The sequence below is a fragment of the Colletotrichum aenigma genome, assembly GCF_013390185.1.
Source record: "Colletotrichum aenigma strain Cg56 chromosome Unknown KSG_Cg56_contig04, whole genome shotgun sequence".
Lineage (NCBI taxonomy): Eukaryota > Fungi > Ascomycota > Sordariomycetes > Glomerellales > Glomerellaceae > Colletotrichum > Colletotrichum aenigma.
The window spans coordinates 2,617,517-2,635,465 of NW_023500910.1; the positions used below are offsets into that span (position 1 = coordinate 2,617,517).

General features: G+C 56.8%; 10 protein-coding genes across 10 annotated transcripts; 3 read left to right on the forward strand and 7 right to left on the reverse strand.

Annotated features, from left to right (window-relative positions):
* Window positions 1-821: 821 nt before the first annotated feature.
* stcS-6 (putative sterigmatocystin biosynthesis P450 monooxygenase stcS) lies at window positions 822-2,542 on the reverse strand (the record flags this gene model as incomplete). The annotated part of the gene is made up of 2 exons (XM_037321828.1): window positions 822-2,348; window positions 2,405-2,542. The coding sequence occupies 2 exons, from the start codon at window positions 2,540-2,542 to the stop codon at window positions 822-824; spliced, it is 1,665 nt and encodes a 554-aa protein (XP_037179777.1).
* Window positions 2,543-3,264: 722 nt separating this feature from the next.
* Window positions 3,265-4,056, reverse strand: CGCA056_v006580 (uncharacterized protein; the record flags this gene model as incomplete). The annotated part of the gene is made up of 1 exon (XM_037321829.1): window positions 3,265-4,056. One exon carries the CDS (start codon window positions 4,054-4,056, stop codon window positions 3,265-3,267), a length of 792 nt encoding a protein of 263 aa, XP_037180201.1.
* A 1,123-nt stretch (window positions 4,057-5,179) lies between these two features.
* On the forward strand, window positions 5,180-6,479 carry CGCA056_v006581 (Uncharacterized protein; the record flags this gene model as incomplete). Its single annotated transcript, XM_037321830.1, has 5 exons — window positions 5,180-5,228; window positions 5,456-5,577; window positions 5,773-6,189; window positions 6,239-6,297; window positions 6,344-6,479. The coding sequence occupies 5 exons, from the start codon at window positions 5,180-5,182 to the stop codon at window positions 6,477-6,479; spliced, it is 783 nt and encodes a 260-aa protein (XP_037180202.1).
* Window positions 6,480-6,823: 344 nt separating this feature from the next.
* HAD2 ((S)-2-haloacid dehalogenase 2) lies at window positions 6,824-7,609 on the reverse strand (the record flags this gene model as incomplete). The annotated part of the gene is made up of 2 exons (XM_037321831.1): window positions 6,824-7,386; window positions 7,435-7,609. The coding sequence occupies 2 exons, from the start codon at window positions 7,607-7,609 to the stop codon at window positions 6,824-6,826; spliced, it is 738 nt and encodes a 245-aa protein (XP_037180203.1).
* A 260-nt stretch (window positions 7,610-7,869) lies between these two features.
* CGCA056_v006583 (uncharacterized protein) lies at window positions 7,870-8,646 on the forward strand (the record flags this gene model as incomplete). Its single annotated transcript, XM_037321832.1, has 1 exon — window positions 7,870-8,646. One exon carries the CDS (start codon window positions 7,870-7,872, stop codon window positions 8,644-8,646), a length of 777 nt encoding a protein of 258 aa, XP_037180204.1.
* Window positions 8,647-8,862: 216 nt separating this feature from the next.
* Window positions 8,863-9,644, reverse strand: CGCA056_v006584 (uncharacterized protein; the record flags this gene model as incomplete). The annotated part of the gene is made up of 2 exons (XM_037321833.1): window positions 8,863-9,421; window positions 9,466-9,644. 2 exons carry the CDS (start codon window positions 9,642-9,644, stop codon window positions 8,863-8,865), a joined length of 738 nt encoding a protein of 245 aa, XP_037180197.1.
* Window positions 9,645-11,603: 1,959 nt separating this feature from the next.
* Window positions 11,604-12,128, reverse strand: CGCA056_v006585 (uncharacterized protein; the record flags this gene model as incomplete). Its single annotated transcript, XM_037321834.1, has 1 exon — window positions 11,604-12,128. The coding sequence occupies one exon, from the start codon at window positions 12,126-12,128 to the stop codon at window positions 11,604-11,606; it is 525 nt and encodes a 174-aa protein (XP_037180198.1).
* A 643-nt stretch (window positions 12,129-12,771) lies between these two features.
* Window positions 12,772-13,945, reverse strand: CGCA056_v006586 (uncharacterized protein; the record flags this gene model as incomplete). The annotated part of the gene is made up of 4 exons (XM_037321835.1): window positions 12,772-12,987; window positions 13,040-13,507; window positions 13,559-13,871; window positions 13,935-13,945. 4 exons carry the CDS (start codon window positions 13,943-13,945, stop codon window positions 12,772-12,774), a joined length of 1,008 nt encoding a protein of 335 aa, XP_037180199.1.
* A 1,233-nt stretch (window positions 13,946-15,178) lies between these two features.
* On the forward strand, window positions 15,179-16,276 carry CGCA056_v006587 (uncharacterized protein; the record flags this gene model as incomplete). The annotated part of the gene is made up of 4 exons (XM_037321836.1): window positions 15,179-15,230; window positions 15,276-15,432; window positions 15,481-16,159; window positions 16,211-16,276. 4 exons carry the CDS (start codon window positions 15,179-15,181, stop codon window positions 16,274-16,276), a joined length of 954 nt encoding a protein of 317 aa, XP_037180200.1.
* Window positions 16,277-16,348: 72 nt separating this feature from the next.
* Window positions 16,349-17,595, reverse strand: BTN1-1 (Protein BTN1; the record flags this gene model as incomplete). Its single annotated transcript, XM_037321837.1, has 2 exons — window positions 16,349-17,469; window positions 17,532-17,595. 2 exons carry the CDS (start codon window positions 17,593-17,595, stop codon window positions 16,349-16,351), a joined length of 1,185 nt encoding a protein of 394 aa, XP_037180195.1.
* Window positions 17,596-17,949: the final 354 nt, after the last annotated feature.

The following is a 17,949-nucleotide window of genomic DNA, read 5'->3' on the forward strand; positions in this document are numbered from 1 at the left end:
ATCGGATATACCCATCATTGTTTTGCATCATTTATTTCGTTTTACGAGCTCGATAGCTTGTGTACCTTCTTCTACATTATACCACATTCATGGCGTTTGCGATCTGGGAAAAAAGGGGAGATGGCATGGAAGGGGGAGGTCCTTGGGGACAGCTGTTCATACAACACCCTCGCTAGAGACGTTTATACAACGATACCAATCATGCTTTTTCAGGATCCTTTGCATGTGCTTGTGAGGTTGTTGTCAATCCAGGCTCCTCTGTGCTGACAAAGTAGAGGAATGACTTGCACGACTAGGACTCAACAAGGCAGATCTTACATGCTGCCGCCTAGCTATAGCTCATCTAAACTAGTCAAATCCTCCTAGGAGGCCAACCATGACTGCGAATCGACCCAGTTCATCCGATGACGCGACGACAATGAGCCGAAAGGATTTGAGGCGTCGACGTCTATTTCGAGCCAAGGATTTTCTCTTTGCTGTCAAAAGGATGGGATTTGACCCCAATGGCATCGTCCAGATGCTAGGAGGGGGGCAACAGGGCTGTGGGCTTACGTGAATCCTGATTTCCGTCAAGAAGGCGAATTTTGCTCATTGACTCTCTGTGCAGACGATTGGATCTGGCAGACGGAGACTGCTTACGACACTTGTACGACGTAAACGACAGCAAGCCACGGATGTACGGGACAGGATGATTGGCAAGGCAAACTCGGCGATACTGTATTATGCACTCTGCCCGAGACATCACATCTGCCAAATCACTCTCTGAATAACGCAACGGCGTAACCTCATCCTCGCTCGAGCTGGCCATCTCTCCAACATCATCATGCCTTGTATCCGCTCAGCGAAACCCTACACGGATATCCGTCCGTGGGATGCGCAGCGCCTGCCTCCACCATGAACACCCTCTGCCCGCCAAGCCCGCTTGTGTCAAGCTTCCGCTCCCCATCAATCTCCGCGAACGAGTCCCGTATGTCAAACTCCCTGATGATGCAGGCCAGGACCGCCCGCGCCTCCACCATGACGAGCTGCTGCCCGACGCATAGCCGCGACCCGTACTCGAAGATTCGCCAGCCGCCCCGCGGGGGGTAGAGCTCGTCCGCGGGGTCCGTCACGAGCCACCGCTCCGGGATGAACTCGTCCGGCTTGACCCAGTATCTCGGGTTCCGCCCGATGACCCAGTGGAGCATCGTGATGGCGATCCCCTCCGTCGGGAACAGGTTCCCCTCGGCGTCCTTGAGGACGAGGTCCGCGGAGCCCTGGCGGATGCCGCCCGCCGGCGGGAACAGGCGGAGCGACTCCTTGATGCAGGCGTTCGTGTAGGGCAGCGAGTTGAGCAGACTTGGATTCTCGACGATCTTGGCCGGCGCGGAGGCCACGTCGACGCCAAAAACCTCGTCGTGTTCGGCGCGCACCCTCGCGAGGACGTCCGGGCGGGAGTATATGTTGTGGAAGCAGTAGACAATGGTGGCCGCCGACGAGTCGTAGCCCGCGAAGAAGAACATGCGCATGTTGCGCGTCATGATGCTGAGGTAGTCCGCGTCCAGCGCCGTGCGCCCCGCGTTCTGCGGCTGCGCGAGCCAGTTCTCGATGGCGCTGTCGAGGACGGACTGGAAGCGCTCCGCCTTGTCGCGGTTGTGCGCCTTGTTCTCGCGCAGGACGCGGAAGCGGGCGGCGATCTGCTCCTTGATGTGGTTGTCGAGGACGCGGCCGCCGTTCCAGGTGCGGAAGAGGGTGACGGGGTCGATGCGCGACAGCAGGTTCTCGGGCTTGTGGGCGGTGAACTTGAGCCGCAGCTGGCCCTTCATCGCCTCGGCGAGCGGGTGTTTCTGCTTCTGCGTGTCGAGGCGCACGTTGAGCAGGACCTCGCCGATGATGTCGGTGATGAGGTCCAGCGCGAGGGGCTCCAGGCGGAGCATGTCCCCCTTGCGGGCCTGTTCGCGCAGCCTTTCGGCGAATACGCGGATGCCGTCGACGATGATGGGGACCTCGGCGGTGATGTTCTGGTTGCTGAAGCTGGGACTGAAGAGGTTCTGGAGGTGCTTCCAGGGGCGGCCGTTGGTGTCGAACTGGCTCGGGCCGCCGGTGATGGGGTGGAACCAGCCGGTGAGCATGGGCGGCTTCTGAGAGCCGACGACCGGGTGGTAGACGGCCTGGTGGGCCATGTCCGGGTCCGTGATGAGGAGCATCGGGTCGGCCATCGGCCAGGTGTCCATGTAGAAGGCGCCGTTGGGGAAGGGCTCGGCCAGCTTGGCCAGGACGTAGTTTGCGTGCACGCCGGGCGGCAGGCTGTCAAAGGCCTTTTTGGCCTCGAGGAGGTTGCCAAAGAGGAAGTTGTGAGGGACCACGGGCTGCGCGTGACGGTCAGTTCGGATGACGATGAAGATGACGACGGGAGACAGCTCACCAGGCCCTGCTTCTTCAGATCGGCCATCTTGCCGCGGTGCTTCATCAGAAGCTTGAAAAAGTACAGCACGGAGCCCCCGACGACGACCATGATGGCCGCCGCGATGGACCTCACGGACAGCAGGAGCAGGCCCTCCATTGCGAGGTTCGTCAGGAGGTCGCGTGTTGTTACAATGGCTGGCAGAGTTCACGGAACAGTGCGGCAACAGCCCTGATCTCGCTGTGAGAGGTTGCCGTTGACCGCGATATCTCCTAACTGAACGGTCGAGGTCAACGGGTGGCGGATTGGCCGGCAAAATTGAGTTGCTTCAATTGCTGACCGACTCCTCCGTCCGTCCACCGCTTACCGAAATCTTGGATGAACCTCCCAATCCTACTCCGTAGGTCCTACGGCCCAGAACGCCGAGGAGAGCGAAACGGGTCCACAACCCAAGGTTCAGGGGTGGTCTCGAAGCGACTAATTGCGCTAGGGCACCCTACGGCAATGTCATTTCACTTCCCCGCTTGGGACTGAGGTGCCTGTCAAGCGAAACTCTGATTTTTCTATCTACTGATGCCCCTGAGGCTGCTTGATCTTTTGCCTGGTTTGGTGGTGGTATCTGAAAATGCCTCCGCGGTGTTTTCTGGCTTGGTGTGTAACTAAGTCATGTCTCCAATGAACGCCAGTGCGCCCGCCTTGATGTGCTGTGCTCACTTTTCCCGTACCACAATCTGAACCCGAACGCCTGCTATTGATGCCTCTCCAACAAGAACCTTGGTTGAAAGATGAGCGGTAAAATTTGACCAAGACGTGAATTTCTCCAATTATGCTTTTGCCGATCCAAATCGTGCTGGCTCTCGTCTCATTTGGCAACGTCGCAGTCACCTGGGGACTGCGCCGGCCAGACCAACAGCCACGGAGGACGTCAAGAATTCCGCGCTGTTGTATACTTGCTTGCAATTTGGAGGCGGCGGCTCCTTGGAGAAGCCGTGGCTGTACGCCTCCCCGAGAATGCCGACGGTCGTCGACGCAGCCTCTGGGTCGTCGAGGCGGATGACGACCAGCTTCTCGGTGCGGGACATGGCCCAAATCTCGTCGCCCGGTCTGGTGTCGTGAGGGACGAGAACGAGAGCGGCGTGGTCCTGGGTCAATGCCAGCCGGCGAGTCTTGTCCTTGACGAAGATGTCAAGGAAGGGGATATCCGTTTCTGTGACGGACGCCATCGGGCCTTTGCCGGACACCGCGTCGGTGAACAGATTCCTGTCGTCGAGGGCCCAGAACTGCCGGAAACCAGCAGGGTCTTCGCCGGCGCTGATGACCTTCTCAAAGTCGTCCAGTCCGCTCAGGCCGTTGAGGACGGGGCTGAGCAGCCTGCTGAATGACTGGATAATCTCGTCTCTGGTGAAGCCTTGGGGATACCTGTCGGTGGTCGTCTTGTTCAGGGTGTCTCCTGAAAGCGTCCGCATGAGGGTGTTCATGCGATCCTCCTCTGACGGACTTGGAGCACGGACTTTGTAGACGAGGGCGAGGAGCTTGACGAGGGGGAGAAGCTGCTTCATGTAGAACAGCTGTTCAGAGACGTCGACGATGGTGTCGACGTAGGTGCCGCCCAGCTGGGCCTGTTCTGGTTGCAGGTCGCCGATGGGCATGCTGTCGTCTGCTGAGAGCTTCATGGTGCCAAGTCGAAAAGGGGTACGGATGGATGGATGGATGACCTTCCAAGCGAGAAGGAAAAGAGAAAGCGGCGGCTCTTGAGACATATATCCCCAGAGCCAAGGCTGTCGTCATGTCCGTACCCGCGGGGTCATAATGGGCTTATGTGGACACAGGCTGGAGTTTCCGGGTTTCCGGTAGTGACGTTGCAGGGATGGCGAGGAGATAATACCTGACGGACGCGCTTGCGCTTGCTTGTTGGTCTTAAATTGCGTAAACGGGCGGAGGGGATTTCTACAAGCGAAGAGGATGTGCAGACGGGCTGGACCCGGTGCCGGGACTGACGGGGCCAAGGGGGGCGGCCAAGAGGGCGGCGATGTTATGCGCTGGAGACGGTTGAAAGCTTGACTCCCGGGTAGCGCTGCACTTTTTGTCCCCTAACTACCTTAAGTGCCCAGGTAGGTAGTCTAGTGTAGGTAGGTGTCTAGTCAGGTCGCAAGAGTTCGTCTTCAAAGTCAGACATGATCGACGTTGGGCGGCCGGCAACGGAGCAAGGGAGGCCATGGAAAGGCACAGGCGACGGATAGGAGACGAGACGGCCGAGTGTGTGAGAGGAGCAATACAAGATTTAGATTTGGAGGGGGATCAAAATCTGGCAGAGATGACGTCGAGCCGGGACCCACAGCGGACGGGTCCTGGTGCGTTAGTGCCACGAGTGCTAAAGGGGGCAGCAGCAGGGCACGGTGAATGAGCTGCCCATCCCCCGGCTTGCTTCATATTCAGGGTCCCGTCGTCCAATGTCGACTCGACCTCGCACAGGACCGTTCGTACCTTAGCCGTCGGGCCACAACGTTCTTCAGTGGTCAGCTCAACCGTTAAACCAATCTCAGGTCAGCGCCATCATGGATATCAGCCCGCACCCATCTTATCGTCCCGGCGAGTCGGCACCCGTGATTGTGCGGCGATGAGGTGCTGACGCCCGGTGAGATACCGTCCCGATGCCGTCTCGATCGAGCCGTCGTCTCCCTTGCAGCACCTGATGGATTATCCATTCGAGACGGCCAAGCTGAACCTCTCGTAAACAAGACACCACCGTCGGTACACTAGCACTAGGCACGATCGGCTCCATCAAACACACCCACAATGGTCAAGGTCCTCATCATCATGGCCGACTATGGCCACGATCCTACAGGTCAGCAGCACCCATGTCACTGACATGATCCCGGTGTCTCCCCTCCTCTCCGTCCCCTCCTCATCCCGCCCGTGTCCACCACTGCGCACACACACACACACGCATCCATCTCCACAGTCTCCTCCGTCCCAAGACCGCTTCCCTGCCGCACCTTACCACCACAAAACCCCTCCACTACCGGATCTGCGTCACGAACCGCAAAGCTAATCTGTGTCATGCTCCCACAGAGGTCGCCGTCCCCTACCAGGCCTTCAAAGATGCTGCCTTCGACGTGAACTTTGCCACCGAAACGGGCAAAACCCCCCGATGCGATAGCAGGATGCTCGAGGGCCTCTCCCAGAAGCTGCTGGTGCGCACCCCGATCTCTTCTTTTCGATTTACGACCCGTGCTTCATCCCTCGTGCCAGACCACACTGTCACAAAACACAAGCAATTGCATTAAGCGCGCGCAGATCTCGCATGTCGCCAATCTGCCCCGGTTTCCGGCGTGCTGCTGCCGTCCAATGACTTGTCCACCCGAGCTGACCTCGCTGCTGTTCGACAGGGCGCCGCCGCCTCGGCCATGAAGCTGTACGAGTCCATGACGGAATCTGCAGAAATGCAGCAGCCGCTGTCGTGGACCGCCCCGGACTTCTCCCTCGATGACTTTGACGTCGTGCACATCCCCGGCGGCCACGACAAAGACGTGCGCCAGCTCATGGACAATGCCGTCGTTCAGAAGCTGTTCGCCGACTACTTTCCCAAGACGAAGAAGCCTGGCAAGAAGGTCGTGGGCGCCATCTGTCATGGGCCGCTGGTGCTCTGCAACGCCAAGGGAGAGGATGGAAACAGCGTTCTATACCACTGCACGACCACGGCGCTTCCTGCGTGCTTCGAGTCGGTGGCCTTTCACGGGACTAGGCTATTTCTAGGCGACTACTACAAGACCTACGGTGCTGGCAGCGAGAATGTCGAGACTTCAGTCAGTTGTTTGGTTCAGATGCAAATGCACAACTCTAATGGTTCGACAGATGAAAAAGGTGCTCAAAGACCCCAGCCAGTTCAAGTCCAGTTGGGTCCCAAACCGGCCGTACGTACATTCTCGTCCTGACTTGCCCTTCGCTTACAGCTTCTAGGTTTGTGGTCGAGGACACAGAGTACAATTACATCAGTGCGCGGTTCCCTCCTGATGCGGCCAAATATTCCGAGATGGTGGTGAACCTGGCCCATCTCGTTCAAAGTTACAAGAGTGATGAGTCGCGTGCGCAGTAGTCTGTTTGTTCCTTAGTTCTCACGTTGGAAACTTTTGCCGTTGGAGCTGCAATCAAGGTATTGTGATGCGGAAACGGCATGATGGCTTCAACAACGTTTCGTTTATCCGTCGAGGCTACGCCCGCGTATAGAGGGGGTTTCAAGAGGAAAAGGGTACGCAAGCCTCTCAATGCACGATATCAGTAATCTAGCCGTACAGTGATGTCATTAAGTCCGTCGGTCTCGTCAAAGTATGGGCAGACAGAGGCTCCGGGAAGCGACTCAAGCTTAAGTGAATCAAGCATTATGCCTACATTCCAACTTGCGCGACGTCACCTAATGGTTCATTCGCCCGGCGAGCATATTTACTTTGAAATCTCCACAATCTTCCTCAGAGCTTCGTCTACTCCGTTGACAACGACGGATGGCTCCTGCCCGATGGTGCTACCCAGAGCATCGACCCAGCCAACGCCGGCGCGGTCGATCCAGGCTGACTTCCATCCTGCAGCTCTCGCTCCGAGCGCATCAAAGGGGTTTGAACTGATAAGCCAGATGGCGGACTTTTGGTCAGACATACTCACCTTCCTCGCAAAGTGTTCATAGGTCTTTGGCGAGGGTTTGAAGCAATGAACCTCTTCAACAGTGATCAACCGGGTAGGCCCAAACACATGGCTCATACGGGACAGGTCCGGTGACGTCTTCATTGAGGTGCCCACCATGTCGTCGGTGCCGTTTGAGAAGACATATGCGTCTATCGTGGGAGCATTTTCGACTATCTCCAAGGCGTCCTTGATCTCGGGGAAAGTCTGTAGGCCATTGTAGGCATCCATAAGACGCTCTTCGTCTTCTTTAGACAGAGCGAGCTTCTTCTCAGCAACGGCATGCATCAATGCCGCGCGCGTAAGCTCAGAGAATGAGCGGTACATTCCTATTTGTGTCAGCCAAAGAATCGTCGTTCACATATACTCAAACACACCCATGCTGTTGATTCGCCAAGTGTACTCGAGCTGGTACCTCCGCCACTGCGCAGCCAGCTCTTTAGCGCTCTCCTCTCCGTATAACTGGGCGAGTTCGGTTGCAATCGATTCTGTCGACAGCAGCGTGCCGTAAAGGTCAAACGCGATGACCACTTTCTTTCCTTCTGAAGCCATCTTCCCTTTCAATGAGTAAAGTATCTTCGTGAAATATCTTGTCGAGCTCGTCAGATGGGACGTCGTCTGAACGCTTTAGGGAGTTCGTGACGACCCGCTCACTAAATCGCGGGGGAACGGGGCGTCTGAGCACTTTAAAATCCCTGCAGTGACAGCCGTGCAGCCCTAAAGTTCACTAAAAACAGAAAAGTCATGGCAACGTCGAATCAACGTCATCGATACTTTTCCATCACCTCACGTCAACCTGGGCGGCCAGCAGGATGAAGAACTCCGACGAGGAAACCACTCAGTTCGATACGTTCAGGGATTGCCTGTCTGCCGCCATTGTTGAAAAGGTCACAAAGCCAGCTTCCAAACCCAAGAAGCGCACCAAAAAGGCGAAATCGTCGCCACCAACAGCCAAATCACAACATGGGGCAGACGACACCCCGGTCGACGCGGACGACATGATCGACTTCAGCTCCTACCTTGCCTCTGAAGCCTTCGAGTCCTTTCCAGAAGACCTGAAAGCCCTCTCCCACGTCACATACACCGCAGACCCGGCCCTTCAATCCCGCCTCTCTTTGCCCTTGACCGGCTCCGACGTGGCGGATCTCCTCCCCACGCTCTCGCCCGACGTATCAGAGTCCCTGGTGGCCTACAACATCATCGACCCGGACCGACAGGGGGCGCACGAGTTCCTCGCGCCGGTTCTGACCGAGTACGTCGCCGCCCTGACGGCAGCGCCGCCGCCGCCGCGCTCGACGAGGGACCAGGTCGACGGGTGCGAGCTGTGCGGCCGCGACTGGATCGGCCTGACGTACCACCATCTCATCCCGCGCATGGTCCACGACAAGGTCGTCAAGCGGGGGTGGCACCGGGAGGACGAGCTGAACAACGTGGCCTGGCTGTGCCGGCTCTGCCACTCCTTCGTGCATCGTTTCGCGGGACATGAGGATCTGGCGAGGCATTACTATACCGTCGAGCTGCTGCTCGAGCAGGACGAGGTGGTCAAGTTTGCACAGTACGCCAGCAGAGTGCGCTGGAAGGGAAGGTAGGATGTCAGGTGGTTTCCAGATGAATCTACGGAAGCGGATGAATCTACGGAAGTCCCCCAATCTGTGATGATTCCAAAGGCCTCTATCGATCAGTCCCAACTCTGCCCAGCTTCCTCCAGGCCGAATGCCGTACCCCCCTGCGGCGAGCCTCCTTTGCCCCTTTCGATCAGCGGCTCGTCTCTTCCCTCAAAGATTGCCCGCGGGCAGCCCATTTTTTTAGCAGCTCCCCGGCGCATACTTGAGGCAGATCTTCGTCTTCTTGTTACCGCAGCAATGGTGCTGAACACAGCCCTCATCCGGTTCGCAGTTGTCCGAGGATTTGCACGTCTTAGCCTTCTTGCAGTCCAGGTTCTGGACGCAGATGTTTAGGTCTTTGTTGACTGCACCCTTGAGGCAAGCGCAGCGCGGGCCCTTCTTCTGCCCTTTTTTGCAGGGGAAGGTGTTGACCTTGTTGAATGGGCAGATGGCCGCCGTCTCGCAAGTGGAATCCACCGTCACGGTTACGGTCGTAGTCGTGGTTATGGGCACAATGGGCGTTGCCAGGGTTGTTACGGTTGGAGTGATTGCCCAGCAGTTGCATACAGAGGAGTATTCGGACGTGCCAGCACACACTTTGGTGGCGTAGTAGGGCAAGACGCTTGGGAAAATCGTCACGGGAGCACGAGGGGCAATGGGGTTGACCAGCGGTTCCGCAACGGCAAATCGCTTTGCGGCTTGCCCATTGGTGGTGTATTTGGTAACGGTTGTAGGGTAGGTTTCGGTGATGGTGGTGGTGCTGTTTGTGTGAGTGGAGAGCGTCCGTCAGGAGGGGCCTCTTACGATGGATCAGGGCTGACGGTGGCACGCATGAAGTCAGAGCAGTCCCCTATGCGGGTAGCAATGTCGGGCTTCACGTGAGGTCCGAAGCCAGTGATGGCCCTGGCACAGTTGTTTCCATGGCAAGTGGCCGTGGCGAGGCCAGTGAGCGCGAAGATGGTCGTGGCGACGGCAGTCCTCATGTTGGCAAAATGATTGAAGCTGGGGCATATGAGCCTGAGAGGAAGCAGTGATTTCGAGATAGCATTCAGCCATCTTTATAGGAGTCCAAAGGTAGCCAAAGGCTAGATGCCATCTTGTAAACGGACGTTGAAGTCTGTACGTTGAGAGATTCAGCTGGAGGCGGTGAGCCCAGCATCGCTCGGAAGAAGTTGCCTTTGAGAAGTTCTCCAGCTGGCATGTCTCGGAACATGTCTTGACAAGATATTTCTCATAGGCCTATGCATTTTCATCAATGTAAGACGGCCATTGAGAAACGCCGTGCAGCCATGTTGAGCTGTCAAATCGAGCGGTCTGGGGCTATGACAGATCGTGGAGCAAGACCAACGAAGATCCGCATCTAGATGGATGCACGTGGCGACTTTGTGCTCAATATAACTGAAGGGTCCAGTCAGATTGGGTTACTGTTGGGGAACTCATCTTTCCGTGGACGCACAAGTGCTGACCGTCAGACGTCGCTCTCAGCTTCAAGTCTGCCAGAGGCAGGAGCCGAACGTATAATCATTACCAAGTTCATTAGTCGGGATACTCTTGCCGGGGGGTGTGGCCGTTTGTACTGGCTCTGCTGTAGACGCAAGGACCCAGAATGCTCTTGCCCTTCACTGTGGCATCGAACGCTGGTGGCGACACCAAGGTAAATGAGGTGCAGTCACCTCGGTGAGGCTCGGTGACTCGGTCAAGAATGGCCACTACCGAGACTAGGTAGCCCTGACGATCCCGGCCCTGCGAATGCCTGTCCACCCTAAGGCATCCTGGTCGATCCAGGGTCCCACATCGCCTCGGCGACAGCCCACTTTAGATTGACTCAAAGCTCTCTCACTCCAGGGCTGAATGATTTTTTTTTCGCTCAAGCTCCCAACGGAACGCCTCTGAACCACTGAACGCACGGTGGTGGGTGGGCTCCGTCGAGAGCTCCATTCAGCCACATGAGATTCGCAACTCGCGGCCCGTGGTCTGATTGTCATTCGTCCCTGATACACGTGTGTATCGCCTCAGATAATCCTCAAGGTCTTGATGACTCCTATTTCGGCCCAATCAACGCCAATCTCGCCAACACGCGACAAGGCCATGCCGCCCCCCTTTCCCAAGCCCTCGACTGCGGTCGGTGAAGATTGCGCGAAGCATGTCCGCCGCCCCCTTGGATTGGTCACCAGCCTCTCCCACCTGCTTCTCGTCTTATCGCTAAAAAAAAAAGTGACACATTGATCCTTGAAACGTCTCCATCAAAGAGGCGTTCAGGCCGGGTGGCCCACATGAAAATGGATCTCACCGATCGGGCCCTTTCTGTTTACATCTGCAATTTTCAGGCTGTTGCATCTAGGTGTGAGAAGTGACTTCGATAAGGCGAAAACCCTTATTTCTGCAGAGGACAAGCTTTTTCTTTAATTCCTCTCTCTTCACTTCCCACCAACTTTTCAAAATCACAGCAAAAAAGGAACAGCGAACCTTTCCATCAACACCAAGCAAATAACGACGCCCACCATGTACAAGCCCAAAGCAAGCAGGCATCCCATGATTTACAGCAAGGAGAATGAGTGGGCCATCATCGACGACGAAGAGGAGGAGGAGAAGGAGAGGCAGCGGCTGAGGCAGGCCGAGCGCCTCAAGGTCGGATGCTTCGTCGCCGCCCTCACCGTCGTTCTCGTGCCCACAATCTGCGGTTTTGTGTGGTGTTGCCGCCGCTCTGCCCGATGAGGCTGCATCGTAGGTTATTTTTGTTGGTTTGCCGTTGGGCCCACCGAGCTAACACTCAAACCAGGCGAATCGCGGACCACTGAAGACATCTTTTGAGGATCGCAATGTTCATGATTGAATTCTACGACTACTTTGTACGAGTCAACCACGCACACGCTGCGCAAGACGACGACGACGGCAATGCTTCGGATTGCCACCCAACCGGGCTAGCGAGAGCTGCCGCCGCCCTACTTTTCCGACTTCTCACCGAGGGAAGCTTCGTGCCGCCCACGTTTCCACCTCCACCTCTCGGACTTCGTCTTCTCGTTCTTGGCATGCGCATGCTCAACCGCAGCCACGCCCGCGTCGAGCCCGAGATGAGCGACCCCCTTGACAACCTCTTTCGAACCCCCCGTGTCCGCCACCACGGCATCCGCGCACATCTCGGCCCCCTCGAACGCGACGGCGCCGAGCGTCACGCCCAGCGCCATCGGGATCAGCACGTCTCCGCGTTTCGTCTTGACCGTGAGCCCGCGCTCGACGGCGTGCTTCTCGAGGATCCGCCGCTTCCTCCGCGCGTTGCGGATGCGGGCCGCGTCGTACGGTACCATCAGCCAGGTCAGACCGGCCGTGGCGGCGCCCGCGGCGGTGTGCAGCGCGGCCCCCGTCGAGCCGCTCGCTAGCTGGCGGACATAATGTGCTCTTCTGGCCAGTAGGGCTTCGTCGGTCATTTGGTAGCATTTCAGGTTGTAGGCTTCTGGGTCGAAGTGCATTTTGTGGTTGTACGTCTAGCGGAATGGTTCAACAGGCTTTTGTGGGTTAGGAAGTTGCAGTAATCGCTGGCTGGCAAGGCAGGCCAAGCATCAGATATACAGCACCCAACACCACACATAAAGTTTCCACTGAGGCGAAGCCTGGGAGAGGCTGAGAGGTCATCCAAAAAACGGATGATGGCAGATAGAGCGCATGAAAGCCAAAATACACCAGTCATTCCGACAAGGTTCTTTCGCAGGGTGAGAAACGGGACGAGTTGACTGCGCCATGCTTCTTTACGCCGACCCGCCGGCTCCGATGCCGTGGCCGAGAGCACCGAGACTGTGGATGTCCGTGCTCCGGCAGCGGCCGGTGGCAAGGCCCCGAAAGAAACAGGGACCAGGTCCGCGGGGGAGCGGAGTTTCGGAGTCCAGGCACAACAACTCGTCCCATCATCTGATCTCATGCAAAACGAAAAGCTTTCATCTTTATTAACCATCCATACTCGGCCGGATGTCCAAGGGAGCCGATCCTGACTAGTCTACAAGTCTACTATGCAGTACAATCATTAAACCATAACATGCCCCTTTCCGCAACAGAGTTACAGTCGTCTTGCCCCTTTTCCGTCCGAACTCCAAAAAACACAAAAATCATCACACATCATCACAAAGATCTGAGCTCAACATCCCTCCGGTACGTCCAGGAGTGTGCGTCAGCGTATACCTGCCTGTACCCGAGGACGCCCTCGACGAGGGAGAGCACGATCGTTGGCGTGACGGTGAAGGTGCCGCTCCTGTTCTCGGCGACCAGCACCAGCCGGTCGATGATGGCGCCAAGACCAAAGGCGCACTGATGGAGCTTGACCTCGACCGCGGGGGGCTTTGCAATGTATTTTAGCAGCCGTCTTCCAAATATACGTTGATGGGCATACCTTTGTGCTGAGCTGGTGGTTCACGCGGCGCCACTTCTTAAAGTACTCGGACAAGAACTTGAGAGTACCGCTGTGGCTACACTGGACCTCGATCTCGTGCGCGCCGCGGGCGTACACGAACAAGTGATAAGGGGGCTTGCTGAGCAGATCGTCGGGGCGGGGCAGAGAATCCGCGCGGGGGAGGATGTCCGGCCCCGTCGTCGTCTTTGCAGAGGTCTCTCTGTCGTTCAGAGAGAGGTGGCCAGCCCGCACGTCCAACCCCACGTCGGCCCACTCGTCGCCCGACATCCGCGGGGAAATGGTGTATGATGGCGGGAGGTGGTGCTTGTCGGAGAAGCACTCCTTGATCTCGCCCTGGAAGAGGGGGAAGAGCTCTGCGGGGTGGTTGAGCTGGCGTCTCGGCAGGGCAATGATGAAGCCGCCCCGCTCGTCGGACCACGCCGATGATGCCTGGTCGTCGCGGGAAACCTAGCCTTATGTTAGATGAATCATTCATGGAGACGGCAGGTTTGAGCTTACCTCGATGAAGAGGCGGAGATTGATATAGGTGGCCTTGAGCTTTTCCAGCAGGATTTCGGTCCAGTCCGCGTTCTTGTCGTCATCGAGGAGGTCTGTCGCGGCCTTGGTCCAGGTCTCCACAGTGCCGGCCAAGGCGGCAACCAAATCGCCCTTGTCAGAGTAGACGGTGTCCAATTCGGCCAGCAAAAGTTGCCAGTCTGGTTCGACATCGATATCAAGGCCGAGGATATTCTTCATCTCCTTGAGTGCCTTTTGGAGCTGGCTCTCCTCGCTTGTCCAGTGGTCGCGGATGGCAACCTTGGCCTTGAGTGGTCTGCAGATCGTGTTAGTCGCTCGGTTGCGGGTGGGTCCTGAGAGGGCATCGCGGGATACTCACAAACTAGACATACTGAATAGCGTAGTGTTGTCAATGTTTGTACGCAACGAATATGCTTGTGTGTTGTGAATGTTCTGATGATGACAAGAGTCTCTCTTCTCTGCCCAAAGGCGAGTTGTCGACGGTTGATATTGACTTCTCGAGACTTCGCAATGACAGGGGTTCACCATCTCGTGTCAGTCCACAATCCACCCCAGACGCCAAGATGAGCGGACAGACCCAGCTGAAGGCGTGGCGTCAGGTCTCCTGCCAGGCAACGAGGCGGAGCCGACGCAAAATGACACACAAGAGACCGTCGAAGCGTTGTGCAACTGCCATGGCTGGACCAGATTGCATGATCAAGGCAGCCTGACCATCGGCGATCAGCGGGTGGGGACTCGCGCGGGGAATGGTGCGTTGCTGCGAACATGCCATTTTGAGGGCCATTTTTGGTGTCAAGGCAGGTTGCACCGGGTTTCAACTCTTCGACAACACCCCCGGTACCTGAACCGGGCCAAGCCGGGGCCGCGGGCCTTTACGGGCCTGAGCTGAGCGTTCGTACCATCGCCGCGGTCCGGTCCGACATGCAGTGAGCAGAGCCGGAATGATGTCACTGACTCACACTTCGAACCACCGAGAAAATCGATCTGTCCCGTGACCAGGTCACGATGCGACGCAAATATCTTCGTCACTTGGATGTGGTCATTTTCGTGTCGTGTGTTGATGAAGTCGCCAACTTTGCTGCCTGAAGACTTCAGCACAATTAGCGCACTCAACCGCCCCCACAGCTGGGTGCGCCCTGTACTTGAACCCCTGAAAGCTGCCTTTAGCCTCTGCGCCACCAGCAAACTTCACCTTCATCATGTCCACATGTGGAAAAGACCGCGGGGATTTCGCAGCGCTTGAACCACGAGGCGGGTCGCTAGGCTGACTGCTCGCGTACCTGTCAAAGGGGTAGGGCGAGATCTAGGTTCAAAGCAGCTTAACTCGGCCGCCCAGGCTAGGGTGAGAACTGTATCGCGGAGCTTGCGATGGACCTCGCGGCGGCCGTTGACGGGCCAAGATCAATGTTGGAGAAATGATCGTCAGAGAGCTGAAAAAAGAGGCTGATTGAGAGAGGAGATGGAATGCCTTGAGCTAGACCTCGATTGTTGACAACGAGAGCGGGAATGTCAGGATAAAAGGCCGCTTCATCACCGCCGTTCTGGTACATACAGCAGCAACTCGCTCATCTGATCCGGCTCATCAAGAAAACAAATTTGAAAATGTCTCGTCTTCCCGCTGCCGAAAAACTGCCTTTGGCGCTCCGCAAGAACAGTATGTGATGGTCCCCAACTTCAAATCTCACCGCTAACAGCCAAGTCCGCGATGACTGGGAGAGCAAGAAAGAAGACCTCCAGAAGCAGCTTTCGGACGTCCTTGGCGCCGAGTGGACGTTGAACGACATCAACCCGAACGAGCTCTACCCGTACGCCGGTGATGGCTACGCCAAGCAGTCTCTCGGCAGCTGTATAGCTCAGTGAGTTGCCAACGGTCGAATCATGCATCACCTACTAACACTCAGTAGGTACATTACATCCGCCATCTACAACCTCAAGTCTTATACAGAGAACTACGGCGAGGAAGGTAAGAACGAGATCAACTCAATCTGCCATACCCGATCCCTCATCATCGACCTCGATGACCGTCCCAAGGACAAGCGGGTCTCGTACTGCGGCGTGACGGTCAAAGACGGCAAGCTGGCTCTCGTCTTCTCCGAGGGCAACCTCGGCACCAACGTCGACTACGCCATTGACTCACAAGGTCTGCTGAAGGCTCTCAACGAGGCCCCGCCCGCCCCCGGGGCCGAAGCGGCCATGAGCTATGCCGCGCGCACCTCGGTCAGGCAGGAGTACGACGAGAAGATTGAGGAGACCCGCAAGAAGCTGGGCGACATGCTCGAGAAGCCCGACATCGTCCTCGTGCCAAACTTCGAGACCAACTTTGCCAAGATCATGGAGGAGAGCAAGAAGAAGAAGAGCGAGGTCAGGGATGATTGGGAAAGCAACCTGGGCAATTTCACGCGGATGTACTTTGAGGGCTTGGTGTACCAGATGGGATACCAAAAGTTCGACGAGGACGACCTTTTGAGGGAGGGTTTCAACGAGGCCGTCGACAAGGGCGAGATTCACTTTCGCATTGTGGACAAGATGTCTTATGCGACGTACGGCGAGGTCGTCGTCGAGGACGGGGCTGTTTATGTCCAGGTAAGTTGCCTGCATGCGTTTTCGGGGGTAATTGTACTGACCAATGCCTAGACTCAAGCCAAGAACTTTGGAACAAACGTCGACTATGCTGCCGAGAAGATGTTGGATCAGCTTTAAGCTGTGTTGAAAGTGATGAACCGAACTCATCGGCTCGGGATTACTATTTCGGCATGTACATATATCAAACAATTACTTTGCCCTGTGACACCACCGCCTCCCGCTCAAGAGATAACTGCACATTTCGAGCTCCAGGAAAGCCCCGAAGAGACTCCCGACGACCATACCTCCCGCATCGCCAGCAGTGACGATGCCCATACTGAACTCTCTGTCGTTGGCGTCTCGAGTCCCTTCCATAATTCTCACCAAAACGTTAATGTACACCAACCCGCTCGACAGGCCCGTCGCAAAGGCAAGTGCAAACGAGAGATTCGTCGACACAAGAAAGACGGCGTTGAAGAAGGCGAGTATGGAGACCGCAGTCAAAACAGCCAGAGGTGCCATGAGATTTCGAAGAGGGTAGAAGGTGACTGAATAACGAGCCAACAACGTCCCGAGGTGGAGGGACACGCCGTAAGTCGCCGCAAAGCGGGAAAAGGTCCCAAAGACGGATCCGTCTAATGTCCTCGTGACCCCCTGCTGCAGGAAAAGTAACAAAGATGCTGCGAAGAGTGGCAGCATATCCGATCTCGCCAGGCCAAGAGTAATCTGCACTTTAGCCCTCATGGAAACCGAGCCGGACCTTCGCCTATGCTGACCAGCTTCCAAACACGATTGCCTCTCTTCGCGATCCCTATCCTGTCTGCCAGCCCATTTTGTCAGGTTCTGCGGCAAGATTGCAAAGTGCGCAAGCACCAACAACGCAACAAGATAGAAAACCCCTCCCGTCGCGCCTCTCAGGACCTTGCCCGCCTTGTGCGCCAGAACAAACGGCCACACGGCGTTGCTGACCATCCCGGCGCCGGTCCCGAAGCCCCACCCCGCAAGCGCGTGCACGCCGGAATGCCCGACCATCCCGAGACAGGACACCTCCATCACGGACGCCGACACGGACGCTAGCACCGACATGGCAATCCGCACCGGCGGTAGCACATTCGGCGGCGTGTCATCGGCGACCTTTTTGGCAACGAGCCAGCATGCGGCGACGACGAGGGGCCGTATTCGGCATGGTAAGCGGTGGATGACGAAGGGGAGCGACAGCTTCACCGCGACACAGGGCAGAAGCTCGATGAGCGTGACGACGGCTCGGGGGTACGGGATGATGAGGTAGTTGGCGGCGTATATAATGGCCGGGAGGATGGTGTTGGCCAGCCCTATGAACAAGGCATCAATTAGCGACAGGATCGAAATGAAGTGCCATTTGAATAAAACTTACCTAGGCATGCAAACCCCAAAAATGTCCGAACCTCGTCAAACGATGTCTTGCTTTTCGGCGCCATCATCAATCGAGGCAGATGGCTTCGGTTTCGGATGGTGCTAGACTCAAGGTTCAAGAGCACGCACTCGCACGGCACGCCCGCAGCCGAGAGCGAGCCACGGCCTCGTTCAAAAAGAAAAACAACTCACAAGGGATCGCATCCCCTGCAACAAGGCAGACGGTCAATTGAAACGATACCCGTCCACCACGTGCAGCCTGAAGCAACCGCCAAGCATGGATGAGCGGTTCGCGGGGGCCCTGTGCGGGCGAATCGAACCCACCACGTGGGGAGGGTCTGCCGATTGATAGGGACGGGAATGGGCCGGTCGCAATTACATACGACGACGAGAACCAGCGATTGCTGGCGGCAGTTGAT